Genomic DNA, 16,451 nt, shown 5'->3' with positions numbered 1-16,451 from the left:
TGCACCCCATGCTGGCCTCGGCTCATGCGCTCCTCTACGAGCGGTGCTTCCAAAGCTGAAGCTCTGGGTCAAATCACTGCCCGAGGCCGCAGGGCTGGCTGGGATCTGAACCCAAGAAAGTGGACGCAGAGCCCATGCGACAGGCACTAAATAAATGCTGAGTGAACGCACAACTCAACAGTGCACGTGGGGGGCACAGACACCCAGAGGGAGCTCCTTGGCCAGTTTCCACCCCTTTGGGAGACAGAAAAGCTCCTGGGTCCCCCTGAGAAGCTCCCTGGAGCCCGCAATGGGCAGGAGAACTCAGGTAAGGGCCTGGGGAATTGTTAACAGTCACCAGCCAGGCGCATCTACCTTCTCGGAGCCTCCTGCAATTCCCAGGCCGAGACGTTTCACTTGAGGATGCCGGCGGGCCAGAAGAGGTCACCACGTGGACCACGTGGACTCTTCAGGCCACACCTGGTCACCTGGTCCTACCCAGGGCACCCTGACACCCAGACATTCAAGTGAGATGGGCTGGGAGGGCTGGCTGGGGCGTGGGCATCCTCACTGTACCAAGTGGCTCAGGCCACACTGAGCATGAACCCGGGTGAGGGGACCCACGGCCCCACAGGGCCCCTGCAGCTCCGTAATTCAAGGTCCACCCCCACAGGGCCCAGCCCACCTGGCCCTTAGGGGACTGAGACCAAAAGATGCTGCTCGAAGAGGGGCACCTGCGATGCTGGGGGTCTGTGTGGGGAGCTGGGCTTCGACTCTGCCTCTCACCTGCGCTGAGACACCGCACAGGTCGCGGAGCCCGCCTGAGCCCTGTTTGGCATCCGAATCACTGGTTGCCAAGAGGAGCCAATGAGAACAAGGGCGCAAATGCCAGGGGCTGACCCCTGGGCCACAGCTCCTCAGCCCCCTTCCCCCAGCCCCGCCCCCGGCTCCGGAGGCTGGCGCGCTCTCATCCAGTCATGTCCACTGCTGCTTCCTTCAGCTGAGATCAAAGCATGATATGCACGGCGAAACCCTGACGTCCTCTAGGCCTGTGCTCCTGTTCTTGAGGTGAGAACACAAGAGGGGAGGGATTGCCAAAATCACAGGGAGAGCCCACGGACAGAGGGGTCCCGGTGGGAGCAAAGCCAAGCCTGTCCCCAGGACGTGCATCTTGGCACAGAGGCCATGGCCGTGGCCCACCCAGCTGAAGCACCACCAGAATCAATCCCTTTGCTCCGTGCGGCCCGCTGTGCCTTGGCAGGGGTCTCAGCCATCCCCAGAATGCACGTCCTTTGCACGAAGGCTGTCAGTGAGATTGCGGCTGGCCTTGGAGAGGTCCCAGCCGGGGGACACCAGACACAGTTCTGGACAACTTTCCAGAGGAGGGAGGGATTAGAGGCGCCCCCTGAGTGGCCGGTCTGGTGGTCTGAGTTCTGGGGAGCATGGGGCCCATAGAACAGGCCCCCAGGTCTTGCTCTGACCTCCTCCCAGAAGCCAGGAACCGGGCCCAGACTTTGTCTGCAGGCTTCTCCAGCCCTGGACAGGAGGCCTCCTACATCTCTGCCCCACAGGTCAACCCAGTGGACAGCCCCAGGCCCAGAAGACCCTCAGGCTGGTCCAACTCTACTCGGGGAGTGAGCACTGAAGGCAGCGCAGGCTGGCTGGCAGAGGGACCCCACGGAAGGTCTCAGGGGTGGGCGCAGCTGGGGAGTTGGTTTGAAGCTGCATTTGCACAGTAAGCACCCTATTTGCACTGATCCATGGTGCCCTGTAGGGGGTGACAGGAGATTACACGGGGCTGATGCTCCCCAGCTGCCCCTGGCCACTTAGCACTGCAGGCTCCCATGCGTGTCCCCTCAATGCCCCAGACTGTCGTGTGGGAGCTGCCGAGTCCCTGCCCCCAGGCAGCGGCAGGCCTCCCCTGTCCACCCCTGAGGGCTCCCAGCCTTAGAGAGGCGGGGGCTCAAGATTTGGAAACAATCTGTTATTTGAGCAAATTGCTTTGCTGTCCCCGCGCCCTCCCACCCGATGAGCTGTGGGCTCCTTATTTGTCAAGTGGAGGTATGATGGGTACTTCTTAGTACTTCTTAGGGCTGTCGAGGGCCCGTTGGTGATGGGGCCGTGAAAGCACTTCAGGACCGTGGGGGAAGGCCAGTCACGGTTACACGTGCGCCCGTGTGTGGTAACGTGCGAAATGTCATGGGACGCCTGTTCCCGTCTTGATGACCTCAGTTAGGGGAACTGCAAGGTCGCCTGTCAGGGTAAGGCTGATCCAGGGCACTAGCTTTCCTCCGAAAACCAGCCAGGCACAGCTGTGGTTTGGTGATGCCAGGCCCGGCCCGGGGCCAACCTTCTGGTTTCTTGACTTTCACACGCTCAGTTCTTTGCAACACTCAGTTGTATGTCATGGGCACAGGGAAGGGATGGGGAGAGCTGTTTCAGAATGTACCAAGCTAGGAGGAGGGGCTCCTGGCTTCTTAATTCATCAGGAAGCTGGAGGGATCCAACAAGCACAGGCCTCTAGTGTCCAGCAGGTGGTGGCCCCAGGCAGGGCCCCACAGGACCCGGAAGCCAGGCAGCCTGGTTTTGGATGGCGGCACTGCTCTTCTAGCTGTAGCCTTGAGCAAGTTATTTCTCTCTCAGCCTCAGCTGCTCCACCTATAAAATGGGTTTGATGAGGGTTCCTGCCTCCCGGTTAAGCAAGGATTAAGGGACGCCCCACGTGCAGCGCTCAGCACAGTGCTAGGCCCGGGGACTCAGTAAGAGTCAACCTTCCTCCCCAGTGGGGACCACAGGCCTCTGCCCTCCAGGACAGTCCTTATCACACACAGGGAGAAAGCTCGGGTCATGAGGCCATCACAGGGGAGTTGCAGGAGGATAGGGGTGCTTCCACTCGAGCTGCGGGCGAGGATCCGGGTGGCTTGTCGTGTCCAGACCCCAGGGAGTGGCGGCACGTGCAGATCCTGCTTTGACACGTCCTCAAGCCGAGGCTGAAGGGAGCACAGGCCCGAGGCAGAGGGAGGTGGAGTACGGCCAGCCCCGGCGGCCTGTCTTCCCGGAGGCCCACCACCCTGGGCCCCGGCCAGCTGACCCTCCTGTGCTCAGCCTCTGGAAGGACCACAAGGCCGGGCTTGGATTATGGGCTGAGGGGGTGCCAGGGGCACGTGCAGGGGACTTTTCAGCATTGGAACAAAATGTCTGAGGATGGGCTTCCCTGGTGGCGCAGTGGTTGAGAGTCCGCCTGCCGATGCAGGGGACACGGGTTCGGGCCCTGGTCCGGGAAGATCCCACATGCCGCGGAGTGGCTGGGCCCGTGAGCCATGGCCGCTGAGCCTGCGCGTCCGGAGCCTGTGCTCCGCAATGGGAGAGGCCACAACAGTGAGAGGCCCGCGTATCGCAAAAAAAAAAAAAAAAAAAAAGTCTGAGGAATGACCAGGCCCTTCCTTGTCGGTCAGGGGAAGGGGGAGGGGAGCAGTTGCAAAACCCTGCCCAGACTCACACACAGAAATGAGGAACATGGCCACGGCAGGCATGCAAGGTGGCAAGACTCCAGCCCGAGGGCCCTGAGAGGAGGGCCACAGGTGCTCCAAGGGAATATTTGGCCTGTTCAAGAAGGAAGCCTGGAGGGTCAGCTGCAGACCGGCCGTGGGGCAGGGAGAGCCTCCCAGATGGGCGGGACAAGCAGGATCTCAGGCAGGAAGGCAGAAACATCCCCAGCTTCTGAGAGCCCGTTTACAGAGCTACAGGGCTAAGGGCCTCCTCGTTCCCCCCCATGATATGGAAAAAAAAAAAAAAAAAAGTGGGTGGTGGAGGGGCAGGATGAGCAAAACAAGACCGTCCTTGACATCACCACGAATTCTGTTCTGAAGTTCCAGTAATGCCATAAAACCCAAGCCAGGAATAAGAGTGTAGAGCGATTAGAAAGAGTCTAAATTTTCATTATTTTCAGGGATGTGACTGTCTACCTGGGAAATTCAAAAAAATCAACTGAAAAACAACTAGAATCATAAGCAGACATAAGTGGACACTAGCTGGACATAAGATAACTAGCCAGACATTAACAGGTTTCCTGAATACTGGAGAAACCCCTATCATAATGACAAAAAATAGAAGTTACCTAGGATTTAATTGAAAAAAAAAAAATTCACAAGACATATAAAGAAAAGGAGGACTTCCCTGGTGGCGCAGTGGTTAAGAATCCACCTGCCAATGCAGGGAACCCAGGTTCAAGCCCTGGTCCGGAAGATCCCGCATGCCGCGGAGCAACTAAGCCCCGTGTGCCACAACTACTGAGCCCGCGTGCCACAACTACTGAGCCCACGTGCCACAACTACTGAAGCCGTGCACCTAGAGCCTGTGCTCTCAACAAGAGAAGGCACCGCAATGAGAAGTCTGCGCGTGGCAATGAAGAGTAGCCCCCGCTCGACGCAACTGGAGAAAGCCCGCATGCAGCAACAAAGACCCAACACAGCCAACAATAAATAAATAAATAAAAATAAATTTTTTTAAAAAAGGAAAACCTTTCTAAGAGATATAAAAAGGAGACTCAAGCATAAATGGAGAAAGATGTCTCATTTCTGGATGGAAAGGTTGAATGTAAAGACGTAAATGCTTTCCGGGAGGGAAGTCGGCCCACGACAAGCTTGCAGTGAGCTCTAAGGAGCCATTGTGGATGGATCGGCACGGATCGGCACGACGCCCAAGTCACCCAGACAGCGTCCCGTGCTGACGCTCAGCCCAGACCGGGTGCTGGGGTTCAGGAGGGGATACCCTCCCACTCAGAAGGGGTGGCGTGACCCGGTGAGGGAGAACCAGGAAAACTGGCTGACTCCTGAAAATTATGAAGGTTGACCAGCAGTCTTAGCCAAGTCCCATTTGGCAAGAGTCAAGCATTCAAAAGTGACACCAGGGGACCTCCCTGGCGGTCTAGTGGTTAAGACTCCACGCTTCCACTGCAGGGGGCATGGGTTCCATCCCTGGTCGGGGAACTAAGACCCCACATGCTACAGTGCAGCCAAAAAGAAAGAAAAAAAAAAAGAGGTCCAGGGAACCAGGCTCTGATGGGGCTCCACCACTTCTCGTCCACAGCCAGACCCTCTCCACCTGCAGACCCCTCTCGACCCCGTAGAACTCTCCCCCTTCCCTGGGTGCAGATCCCTGCTGTCAGCACTCCCTCAACTCCTAACACCCTCAACAGAGCTGCTGGCTTGATGTCTCCTGCTACCCCCTAGAGGGTAACATGCCCATCTGAGGGCGCGTCTTAGCTCCTTCACTGGGCTGGGAGTATCCTAGGAAGAGGGACAATGGCCAGCTCCGAGCCTCCAACTCCCAGCCCAGGCCGACACAAAGCAGCTTATTCATTCAACAAACATACGCTGAGGGCCTACTATGCACAGGCCCTGGGGACCCAACAGAGAGCAAACCATATTACTTTTTGATTATTTATAGATATTTTCCAGGACGCTAATTCTCTCTTGGGCTCTGTCTAATCTATTTGACCCATTCTTTTGGGGATATACATCTATATCTACACTTCGTTTGGTCATTCAAAAATCTGTTTGGTTCTCTTTAATAGTCACTTGCTTATTTATCTTAAGTTCATACATAACCTTTCTATATTGTATATAGGACCTGAGTATCCGGGGTTCTATAGCATCTAAATCCGTTCTATGTTGTTTCTTCTGATTCTCACTCATAGTGGCTAGCCTCCTTCTGTGCTGGCGATCTCTGATTGGGAGCTCATTACTTGGTATTAACCAATGGGAATCTTCTTACCTGTATTTGGACACTTCCCTCCAAAGGGGATTTGCCTCTGCTTCTGCCAGGAGCCAGAGGGTGCCACCAGCATGGGACACTTCAGTCCTCCTTGAGGGCCCTGGCTTCGTATAGTTGCCCAAGATCCAGCTCCCCCACCCTCTCCTGGCCAAGCTCCCAGCTTCATTCTAACTTTTCTTTTGGAGGCAGGAAGTGGGTTTTGGAGATCTTGGAAGACAACAGGGCCTCAAGGAATCATGGCCTCTCTTTGCGGGATATTCTTTTTCTGTAGCAAGAAGGTTCCTCACTGCTCTAAGTCCACCATATGAGAAGGAGAAATTCTCCAATCCCAGGTCCAGGAACTAAGATCCCACATGCCACGTGGTGCGGCCAAAAAATTAAAAATTATAAATAAATAAATAAATAAAAGTGAAACCAGGGACTTCCCTGGCGGTCCAGTGGTTAGGACTCCACGCTTCCACTGCAGGGGGCACGGGTTCGATCCCTGGTCAGGGGACTAAGATCCCGCATACCATACGGCCAAAAAAAAAGTGAAACCATGAAACACTGAAAATATATGAAGAACTTTCTAAGCATAAAAGAAAGGTCCCTTCCAGGCAGCATGGTCCTGTGGACACCAGGGTATGGCTCAACCAGGAACCCAGAAACAGCTGGCCTTTCCCCCGAGTATGTGAGAGAAAGGATTTCATGGAGCACCGTGGCCGTGGCCATGGTCTTTCAAGGCCACTGGCAACTGGATGGCCAGATCCCCAAATCCTCCCACCGCACCCCCTCCCCAGAAGTCGGCATTCGAGAGGCGTCTAGGGAGAAATGTTGGAAGAAGTTTCGCCGGCCACCCCACAGAGAGGAGAGACGCCTTGTTGCCAGCATCACTGGTGAGACTAGATTTCGTTTTCAGGGACACAGAGAGCATTTGTCAAGCCGGTCAACAGCTCTACAGCATGAAGCCTCACCCAGAAAGGGAGGCCTTTGTCTTCTTATCAGATGGACCCAGGTTAATCAGTCCTGCTATCTAGACACCTCAAATCAAAGCGAGCAAACTCTTTCCTAGAAGGAAAACGTAAGCATGTGTTTTGGCAGAGAATAAAATCCTTGCCCAGCCAGAGAGCCTCCACACTTCCAAAGTACTGAATTTTGGCTAATTTCCTCTGAATTGACAACGTCACAGAAAACCCACGTTTCTGCTCAGATATTCTGTCAGATAGATATGAAACAGGAGAGGGGGGTACCAACCAGGATTGAGGGGACAGGCTCTCTTCTCTCCCTGTTCCAATCCTTGGAGGCCAACACTACTGGGAATACGACCAACTAAAGACACTGCTCCTTACTGAGGGTAAACATGCCTCTCGTGGCAAACGCTTATCGGGCCCCTACTCTGCGCGTCACACTTAAGATGTACATAAAAGCAACAAGGATCTTCTAAACTTTAGTTTACATCATCAATGTATTTCTGAAAAGTAAAGCATATGTAGATTTTTTTAGAGGCTGTCACATAGAGGCTCTACTTTTCACAGAATGTTAAATGAGGACAGTCTTTACATTCTTTAAAGGCATTGGTGGGGGGGCCTTTATTCAAAGACTTAGCAACACCAATTTTTCCTGTCATAAAATAGTGTGGGTTACATTATGGTATAGAAATACGACAGAGCACTTGGACACCCCAGGTGGAGGTCCATACACTTCTGACTCCAGCAAGGAAGTGTACGTTTGGTGAGGCAGCAAGTTGCAGAAAAATTGTTTAAGTTTTAATTTTTGTTTTTAAAAAAAGATATGTGTGTGTGTCTACACACATAGAAAACGTCTGGAAGGATTTTGTAGTATGTTGTCCACAGTGGTCACCCTCAGGGGCATGACACTAGAGGCAAAGGGGGGATGGTAGAGATAATAGGAGACTCACTTCTTAGTTTGGTCTATTTCTGTTGTTATTTAAATGCTTGTAACAGGTATGTTCTATATTTATAATAATAATAATTTTAAAAAACTAATGTAAAAACAAGGCAGTGTGATGGAGTGGAAGGAAATGGCCTAGCTGTCAGATCTGGGGCCTCATCCTAGACTGGCCAAAAAATGATGTGACCCTGAACACACACCCTCCTCCTGCCAAGCGTCGCTTGGCATCTGTGGTGAAGCAGGTGGGACCAGACCCCGTTGAGGTCCCTCCCAGCATCGGGGACTGTGACCCTCCAAGTAAGGTTTCCTGGGGCTGGTCTTCGGGGACCAAGCTTGAGCTCTGGAATTGTGCCTTCCTGCTAAACTGGAAGGAACAAGCCAGGAAATGCTCTTCCCCGGCCCACGGGAGGTGGGGAGGCATCGACCACTCTGATAAGGATCTGTATCCATTATTTACACAGGACGCCATCCCACAGACATTTCAGCTTGAATAATTCAGGGTGTCCAGGAAAGGTTTTCGTGTAAACATCAGACACTCTCCACCCTACGGGATTCCTCCCCTGATCCCTGCGCAGGCCAAACACCCCCCATGGCCACTTGGTCCCCTTCATCGTACCTCAATGGGCTGCCATTTACCCAGGACAAACACATGCAGCATGTTCACATCCGGGTCCTTGTGGAAGATGTTGGGCTTGGCGTGGTGCTGGAAGTGGCGATGGTTCCACCAGTTGGCAGAAGCACCCTGTCGGGGGAGGAATAGGGGGTGAGCAGTGCAGTCCTCGGTGCGCAGGAAGGGGATCCACGACAGGCCCAGCTCAGGACCAGTTCCCAGCAGGTCCAATACTCAGGGCTGACTTCTCCATTATACACGGGGCCTCGGGCCCCTGAGAGTCAGAATGCAGCCCTGCCGGTGCCGAGTCCAGAGTGCTTCCGTATGGAGCCAGGTCACTCCCCCCCTCCAGGCCTATTTCCCTGATCATAAGACGGCGCTGGGGATGGACGGAGAGGCACGTGCTTCAGCACGTGCGGTGGAGTCTCAGCTCTCTGCCAACACCGGGCGTGAGGCTCCACCTCCCTCATCCTCTGCTGGCCTCCTGTTGGCGTGTGTTGCGCAGAGGGGAACCCTTCTGTTTTGGGAACAGTAAGAAGCGGTCCCTACCATATGACCCAGCACTCTGCCCCTACGTGTGTACCCAAAAGAAATGAAAACAGAGCCACGCAAAGACTTGTACACAAACGTTCCAGCAGCATTATTTAAAATAACCAAAAAGCGGAAACAACCCAAAGGCCCATCAACGGATGAATGGATAAATACAATATGGCAGATCTGTACAGTGGAATACGTTCGGCCATAAAAAAGTGTGAAATACTGACACGTGCTACAACGTGGGTGAACCTGGAAAACACGATGCTAAGTGATAGAAGCCAGACACAAAGGATTCCATTGATACGAAATGTCCAGCACAGGGAAACCCACAGACAGAAAGATGAGTGGTTACCTAGCGCTAGGGCTGGGATGAGGCGGTTGGGAGGTGATGGCTAAGTGGTGTGGGGTTTCTTTTGGGGGGGATCAAGATGTTCCAAAACTGATTGTGATGGTGGTTGCACACATTCGGTTTGTACACTTTATTTTTGCCTTGCCTCGCAGCATGTGGGATCTCAGTTCCCTGACCGGAGATGGAACCCACGCCCCCTGCAGTGGAAGTGCAGAGTTTTAAACGTCGGACTGCCAGGAATTCCCTGGTTTGTACACTTCAAATGCGCAAATTGTATAGCATGTGAATTAAATCAAGAAAGCTTTAAAAAAAAAAAAAAATGAACACAAGCGATCTCTGCTCTCAGATGGCCAAGAGACAGCCCAGCAGCCAGACATGCCGCTGCACTGAGAGGTGACAGCTGAGTCACACCACGCCCAGAAGGCTGGCGGAGCTTCATAAGCAGTCACCAACAGAGCTTCCTGGTTCTAACGGTCTAGGGACTTCCCTGGCAGTCCAGCGGTTAGGACTCTGAGCTTTCACTACCAAGGGCCTGGGTTCAATCCCTGGTCGGGGAACTAAGATCCCGCAAGCTGTGCGACACGGCCAATAATAATAATAAAATTACAATTCTAGCAGACAAGAAGCATTGCATGAGTATTTCTTTCAAGGCCACAAATTTCTGTCTCACCAGCTCCAGCTCTGGGCACATTCTGAAGGCACGTCCCTCTGCAAAGTCACCCAGTGACGCAAAGAAGGAAACAAGACTCCTCTGACTCTTCAGCATGAGGACTTCACTGTTGCTGGATCAATCAATGCTTTGGCCAAGGGTCTGGCCATCTATAAAAAGGCCTAACTGCGAAAACAAATATTTTACTTGGAAGACGTTTTGATACAAACATAGTCTCTGGACCCTAACGGACAAGGGCGGGAACAGCTCTGAGCAGCTGTGGCCTTTGCAGTGACCTCAGGCCCCTGTAAGCAGGAGGGCCTCAAAACCCAACAGGGCAAAAAAAAAAGTCAGCGAATGAGAGCTTAGAGGATTAAGAAATCAGATGACACATTGGCCTTTCTAGACAAAAGGAACCAAATTCCTGGGAAGAGCTCAAGGGAGTCCCTGGCACAAAGAAATCAAGGGGCAAGGCGTGTACACACGATGTTTACAATACACCAACCAAGAGATGTCTGTTGAGTAACTGGAGGAAAGACAGGCTATGAGCACCACGGGGATGAGAGGAGGCAAGGTGGGGCCATCCCCGAACTTGGCATCGGCTGTAACGACAAAACATTTTTCGATGGTGCTATTCTCTGCTGTGATTCTTCTCCATCCTTCTTCACTAGGCTCAACCCTACGTATCCTTCCTGGGCACTGGGAAGCCCCGCCTGCCCTGGAACAGTGACTCAGTGCTGTGCTCTCGGAACATGGTGCCGATGTTGCCTGCCCTGGGGATGAAGTGGGGAAGGAGGCAAGCCCTTGTCGAGCAAGGGAGAGTAGGGCATCACTCCACACTGGGGTGGGCTGACGGAGCTGGAAAAGTTTCGGGAGGCCACTCAGAAGACCTGCCCTTGGGCAGCAGGCTGGGCAGGAGCAGGCCGGCCAGAGTGAGGGTCCCTTTTCTGACAGAGGGAAGAGCCTAGGTGAAGGCCTTGGGGGAAGGGGAGCGTGGAATGTTCCAGAAGCCAAAAGAAGGCCCCCTCAGTTGGGCCAGCAGTGCTGGGCAGAGCCATAGCAGACCCTGAGGCAAACTCATCAACAATATTTCTAAAAATCTATGCTTTTGCCCATCCCATTTTCAATTGAGAGAACCGCCAAGTTTGACAATTTCTCTCAACCAACTGACAGTCTTAAATAATTTTTAAAAAATATATATTTATTTATTTGGCTGCGCTGGGTCTTAGTTGCGGCAGGTGGGATCTCGTTCCCTGACCAGGGATCGAAGCCGGGCCCCCTGCGTTGGGAGTGCGGAGTCTTAACCACTGGACCACCAGGAAAGACTCTTAAATAATTAAAAAAAAACTTTTTTTCTTTTTTAAAAAATTAACTAATTTATTTTTTGGCTGCGTTGGGTCTTCGTTGCTGTGTGCGGGCTTTCTCTAGTTGTGGCGAGCGGGGGCTACTCTTCGTTGCGGTACGCAGGCTTCTCATTGCGGTGGCTTCTCTTGTGGAACACAGGCTCTAGGTGCGTGGGCTTCAGTAGTTGCGGCACATGGGCTCAGTAGTTGCGGCACAGGGGCTTAGTAGTTGTGGCTCACGGGCCTAGTTGCTCCGCGGCATGTGGGATCTTCCCGGACCAGGGCTCAAACCCGTGTTCCCTGCACTGGCAGTTGGATTCTTAACCACTGTGCCACTGGGGAAGTCCCTTAAATAATTTTTAATTAACTTAAACTGTAAAATAACAATAAATTCGGTTTCAGTATAAACAATCAATTTAAACTTCATATTAGGATTTTTAATATACCACCTTTCCAATTTTTAAGTAGTTTTCAACTATTTTAATGCTCTGGGAAAAAAAAATCAACCATCAGGATTTCCCTGGTGGCATGGTGGTTGAGAATCTTTCTGCCAATGCAGGGAACACGGGTTCGATCCCTGGTCCCGGAAGATCCCACGTGCCGCGGAGCAACTAAGCCCGTGTGCCACAACAACTGAGCCTGCGCTCTAGAGTCCCCGAGCCACAACCACTGAGCCCACGTGCCACAACTACTGAAGCTCGCGCGCCTAGAGCCCGTGCTCTGCAACAAGAGAAGCCACCGCAGTGAGAAGCCCGTGCACGGCAACGAAGAGTAGCCCCCGCTCGCCACAGCTAGAGAAAGCCCATGCGGAGCAACGAAGACCCAACGCAGCCAAAAATAAATAAATAAATTTATATTTAAAAAAAAAAATCTACCATCAAAAAAAGAAAAACACGAATACATGCAAACATGTATGTAAGCTACAAGTTGTGCTTTAGCTTCAGATTCCAATATGGCTCAACAGTCCTGAGCTTTATTTGAAATGTTGGTATTTTGTTCATTGTGGATTGTTTTGCATTAATTTTGCTTTTTTTTTCTTTAAATATTGCATTAAAATGTTACTTATCTCAATTCCTGACTCGTTTTGGTGTCCCCTTAAATTCTGTGCCCCTGGGACACACTTGTGTGCTCACTTGCCTCATCCTAGTTCTGGCCCTGGTGGCCCCAGATAAGGTTGTGAAAAGGCTGTGGGTTCCGAAGATTTCCATCTCCAGATGTAGAGCCTAGATGGCGCCAGGCCTGGTGGTTTGCATTTTATCCTCAGTGCAGTGCCAAACAGAGATTCGACCTCTCAGCACTGTCTCTGTACAAGATCACCCTTGGGAAGAAATGTCCAGCGGAAGTGACATGGGCTGAGGAAAAGGGGGAGCTGGGAGGTGGAGGGCTCACCCGTGGAACCCTACAGCAGCGCAGGCTGACAGTAAGAAGCGGGTCCCAACATCTCGAAGCTTGCAGCACCCTGTTCAGTGCCCTCACTGTCTTGAGCTAAGACATCCAAATTGGCAGGGCACCTGAGGACCTCCCTGCAGCCAGCTCCTTTCTGTCCCAGAAAGGGACAGAACAGCTGGACCGACAAGGCTTGTCTGCAGCCGTGTGGCCACTGGGTGCCAGAGCGATTCCACAAAAGCTGTGATGCTCCTCGCTCTGGGGCACCCCTGCCCAGCCACACCACTGGCCTGGACACAGCACGAAGGACACAGCTCGCAGAGGGCTGGGAAGCCATCCGCAGAACCCAGGTCCCTGACCTCCTGTAGCCTCCCAGCCTGAGTACCCTGTCACCCCAGAGTTTACAAGTCAACGTTCTACATGGAGGCCAGTCTTCCATCCTGACTGCATCTTCCGTCTGATCCAAGAGCTGTGCCCCAGGGCCCTTCAAGGACCGAGAGACATCAGGCGGGAAAGGCCCTCCCGCCCAGAGTCTGAAAACAGGACACAGTCCATCTTTGTTAAGTGTGTGGGGATAACATGGGTCCGGAGTGAAATGTTACTTTCAGTACCCAGGAGGGTTTTCTCCAACAGAAAAGAATATAAAATGAAACAAAGTACTCAACTATGTGCAACCTTCACCCCTGAAATTCTGGAAAGAAACCAGGTTCTCAGACAGCTCCAGGCTCAGGTCCAGGCAAACTGTCTGCTGAGGAACTGGTTACTAGTTCAATGGTAGTTCACGCCCAGCCAGATCCGCAGCCGGCAAGCCAGGAGCTGGATGGGGTCAGGTCGCAGGGAGAGACGATTAACCCGGACACGGAGCTCTTCCGAAGCCAGGGTGGGGAGGCATGGGGGTCTTTAGGACACAGCTTTTCTTAGGAAGCAGCTGAATGATGTAGAGGCAGGGCTGGGGTGGGGGATGAGATCTGTTTCCAGGTGAGAAGTGGCAAGGACTTACTCCCGAAACCAAGGAGATAACGCCTATCACAGCAGCACAAGGTCGCTGGCAAGTCGAGCTCGCCTTTTTACAAACTTGCCGAGCTAGAAGGCTACTGCAGGTCTGCCTCCTGATCTGGAGGGTGGTGAGAGAACTACCTTCCCTTCTGAGTTTGAAACAACTCTTGCCCTTTGGCTCAGCTGATCAGTACACTGTTTGATTTCCCTTATCTAAAAAGACTTATATGAGACAATATTCCCTTTTCATGGCCCCATATACTTCCAAAACGTACTGGAGGTGGCTTCTGATAAAGGACTCATCTATAACAGAACGCTTAAAGATAAAAGTGTAAATGACAGGTAGTGGGAGGGAAGGATACATACAAGGAGGACGAAGATTAGGGACAGTTGCTGTTTCATGTTTTGCTTCGTGTTTCCTGGCATCCAAGGGGGAGAAAACAGCAAAACACAATGTATCAGATAGCAAACATTCCCTGATGGAGGGAAGCAAACCGATTTATCAAGAGAGACTGTTTCTTCAGATGCAAACCATTCTGTATAGAATGAATAAACAACAAAGTCCTACTGTGTAGCACAGGGAACTATATTCAATACCCATAATGGAAAAGAATATGAAAAAGAATGTATATATAAGAATGTATATATACGTATAACTGAATCACTTTGTTGTACACCAGAAATGAACACAACATTGTAAAACAATTCTACTTCAATAAAGGAATTTTAAAAGAGACAGAGACTGCTTATCTACTGGCCCCAAACTGAAAGGAATTTATTAGTAAGTCCTTAGGTAAGGAACAAATATAATCAACTAAGAAGCATGGGCTTGTTTTTATAACTAGGACACTGGTTTTGCATGTCTAATGTGGTTAGGAGACAGGGCTTGGAAGTTCAGAGAAGTGGAGGGTTGGCAGGTCCTGCAGGTCAGCCGGGACAGTGACCTGACGGTGGACCTGGTCTGAGTAAAGTGAGATGGTGCTACCCCAACCACTAACTGAGAGGACAGATGCCCAGGGCGGCTGACATTTACCTTTAAGTGACCAATCATGAACTTGTGGGCTATGTGGTTCCACGTGGACTTCTTGTAAACAGAGAGGTGGCCGTAATCGTGTTGCAGCCATCCAGCTTGGGCCTGGGGAGAGAGGGCCACGGATGCTTTCCCAGCGTTGGCACCCAGGCACCAGGCCTCTGCCAGCTGGGGGAGTCAGGGGGCGGGGGCTTCGAGTGACAGGTGAGAGTGTCACGCCTCACCTGAGAGGTAGCGAGGACGAAGGCCGTAATGACGGTTGGAATCCAGCCGTTGCCAAAGTAAAAGATGGTGAACCAGGCGATGCTCTCCATGACGATGATGTGGGCCAGGTAGAGAAGGAAGAACAGGTGGCTGCTCTTGAAGAGGTTCATGTCCTCAGCCGTCTTCCTCAGCGCCCGGAAGTCCTCAGTGATCTGGGACTGTTGAGCCAGAGCACCGGGAAGGAGTCAGCCTCCCAGCTGCTCCAGAGGGGACCGATCGACACACCTAAGCTCCACAGGAGCCCGGCCGCCGTTCACTGCAACAGCTGCCGTCACCGCATACCTGCCTGAGCCTGGCACAGCCCTGGGGCTGTGTGTTTGTCCACAGCCAGTTCAGTGGCAGAGAAAGGACTTAACTCAAAAGCTTGCATTTTACACGGGAGCATTACTCAAAATAGGCAAAATGAGGAAACAACCCAAATTCCACTGATGGATGAATGACTGAACAAAATGTGGTCTATACATACGGTGGAATATACAGCCTTCAAAAGGAAGAAAATGCTGACACTTGCTACTAATGAACGAACCCTGAAGACATTAAGCTGAGTGAGATTAAGCCAGACACGAAAAGACAAATACTTATGAGTCCTCTTATATGAGGCACCTAGACTAGGCAAACTCATCAATAGAAAGAATAGTGTTTACCAGGGGCTGGGGGGAGGGACAGATGGGTAGTTAATGTTTAATGGGGGCAGAATGTCAGTTTGGGGTGATGAAAGTTCTAGAGATGGGTGGTGGTGACGGCTGCAGAACAACGTGAATGTGCTCGAAGCCACTTAGCTGTGCGCTTAAAATTGGTTAAAATGGGGAATTCCCTGGTAGCCTAGCGCTTAGGATTCCGCACTTTCATTGCGGAGGGTCTGGGTTCAATCGCTGGCTGGAAAACTCGGATCCCCGCAAGCTGCCCAGTGTGGCCAAAATAAAAAAAAAAAAAAGTTAAAATGGTGAATTTTATGTTGTATCTATTTTACAACAATTTTTTAAAATACAAGGTTTATAGCAAATGTTTTCTTTCCTTTTTTTAAAAAAAAACATTATTTATTTATTTATTTGGCTGCACGCGGGATCTAGTTCCCCGACCAGGGATTGAACCCGGGCCCCCTGCATTGGGTGTGTGGAGTCTTAACCACTGCACCACCAGAGAAGTCTCACAACAATATTTTTTTTTTAAAAAAGCTTATTTTTCCACTACCTGACATGCACCAGTTGTTCCGGACACTCTATCAGGCAGGAGAGGGCTGGGTGGGCACTGGGCATGTGGGGTCAGGGACATAGAGGCAGAGTCAAGGGTGGCTCTGGGGACAGGAGGGCATCACTGGGACAAAGAGGGAAGCTAGGAGGCAGGGGCAGGGCAGGAGGGGGAAGAAAGGCCAGATACCAGGGCAGGGGGCTGGGCAGGACGGAAAGACCCTGTGCCCAGCCTGGCACCGCTGAAGCCCCAGAGGTGGAGAGGCTGGGAATGAATTTCTCCAAGGTGAGGGCCAGCCCAGGCTGGCAGCAGGAGGGGGGCTCACCAGGGCCATCGGAGGCTCTGAGTCCTCCCTGACCCTAGGTGATGAGCAGTGGCTCCCCCTGGACTGGCATAATGGCTCCTTTGCCCCACGCCCTGCACTCTCCTTCTTGGGGCGAGACCCCCTCCCCCCA

The 16,451-nt window shown here is 52.1% G+C and overlaps 1 protein-coding gene across 3 annotated transcripts in view; it reads right to left on the bottom strand.

Annotated features, from left to right (window-relative positions):
• The window catches only part of FADS2 (fatty acid desaturase 2), a 64,066-nt gene that overhangs the window by 9,001 nt on the left and 38,614 nt on the right, over window positions 1-16,451 (bottom strand). For all 3 annotated transcript variants that reach the window (XM_027089822.1, XM_027089821.1, XM_027089820.1), the window contains exons 3-5: window positions 14,769-14,966; window positions 14,548-14,649; window positions 8,261-8,386 (exon numbers count right to left, since the gene is read on the bottom strand). In XM_027089822.1, the coding sequence (XP_026945623.1) occupies window positions 8,261-8,386; window positions 14,548-14,649; window positions 14,769-14,966 (426 nt within the window). The remainder of the gene's footprint in view (window positions 1-8,260; window positions 8,387-14,547; window positions 14,650-14,768; window positions 14,967-16,451) is intronic.

This window comes from Aethalodelphis obliquidens, unplaced genomic scaffold, assembly GCF_003676395.1.
Source record: "Aethalodelphis obliquidens isolate GAN/ISIS:26980383/991018 unplaced genomic scaffold, ASM367639v1 scaffold69, whole genome shotgun sequence".
NCBI lineage: Eukaryota > Metazoa > Chordata > Mammalia > Artiodactyla > Delphinidae > Aethalodelphis > Aethalodelphis obliquidens.
This window is presented reverse-complemented; position numbering and strand designations above follow the sequence as displayed.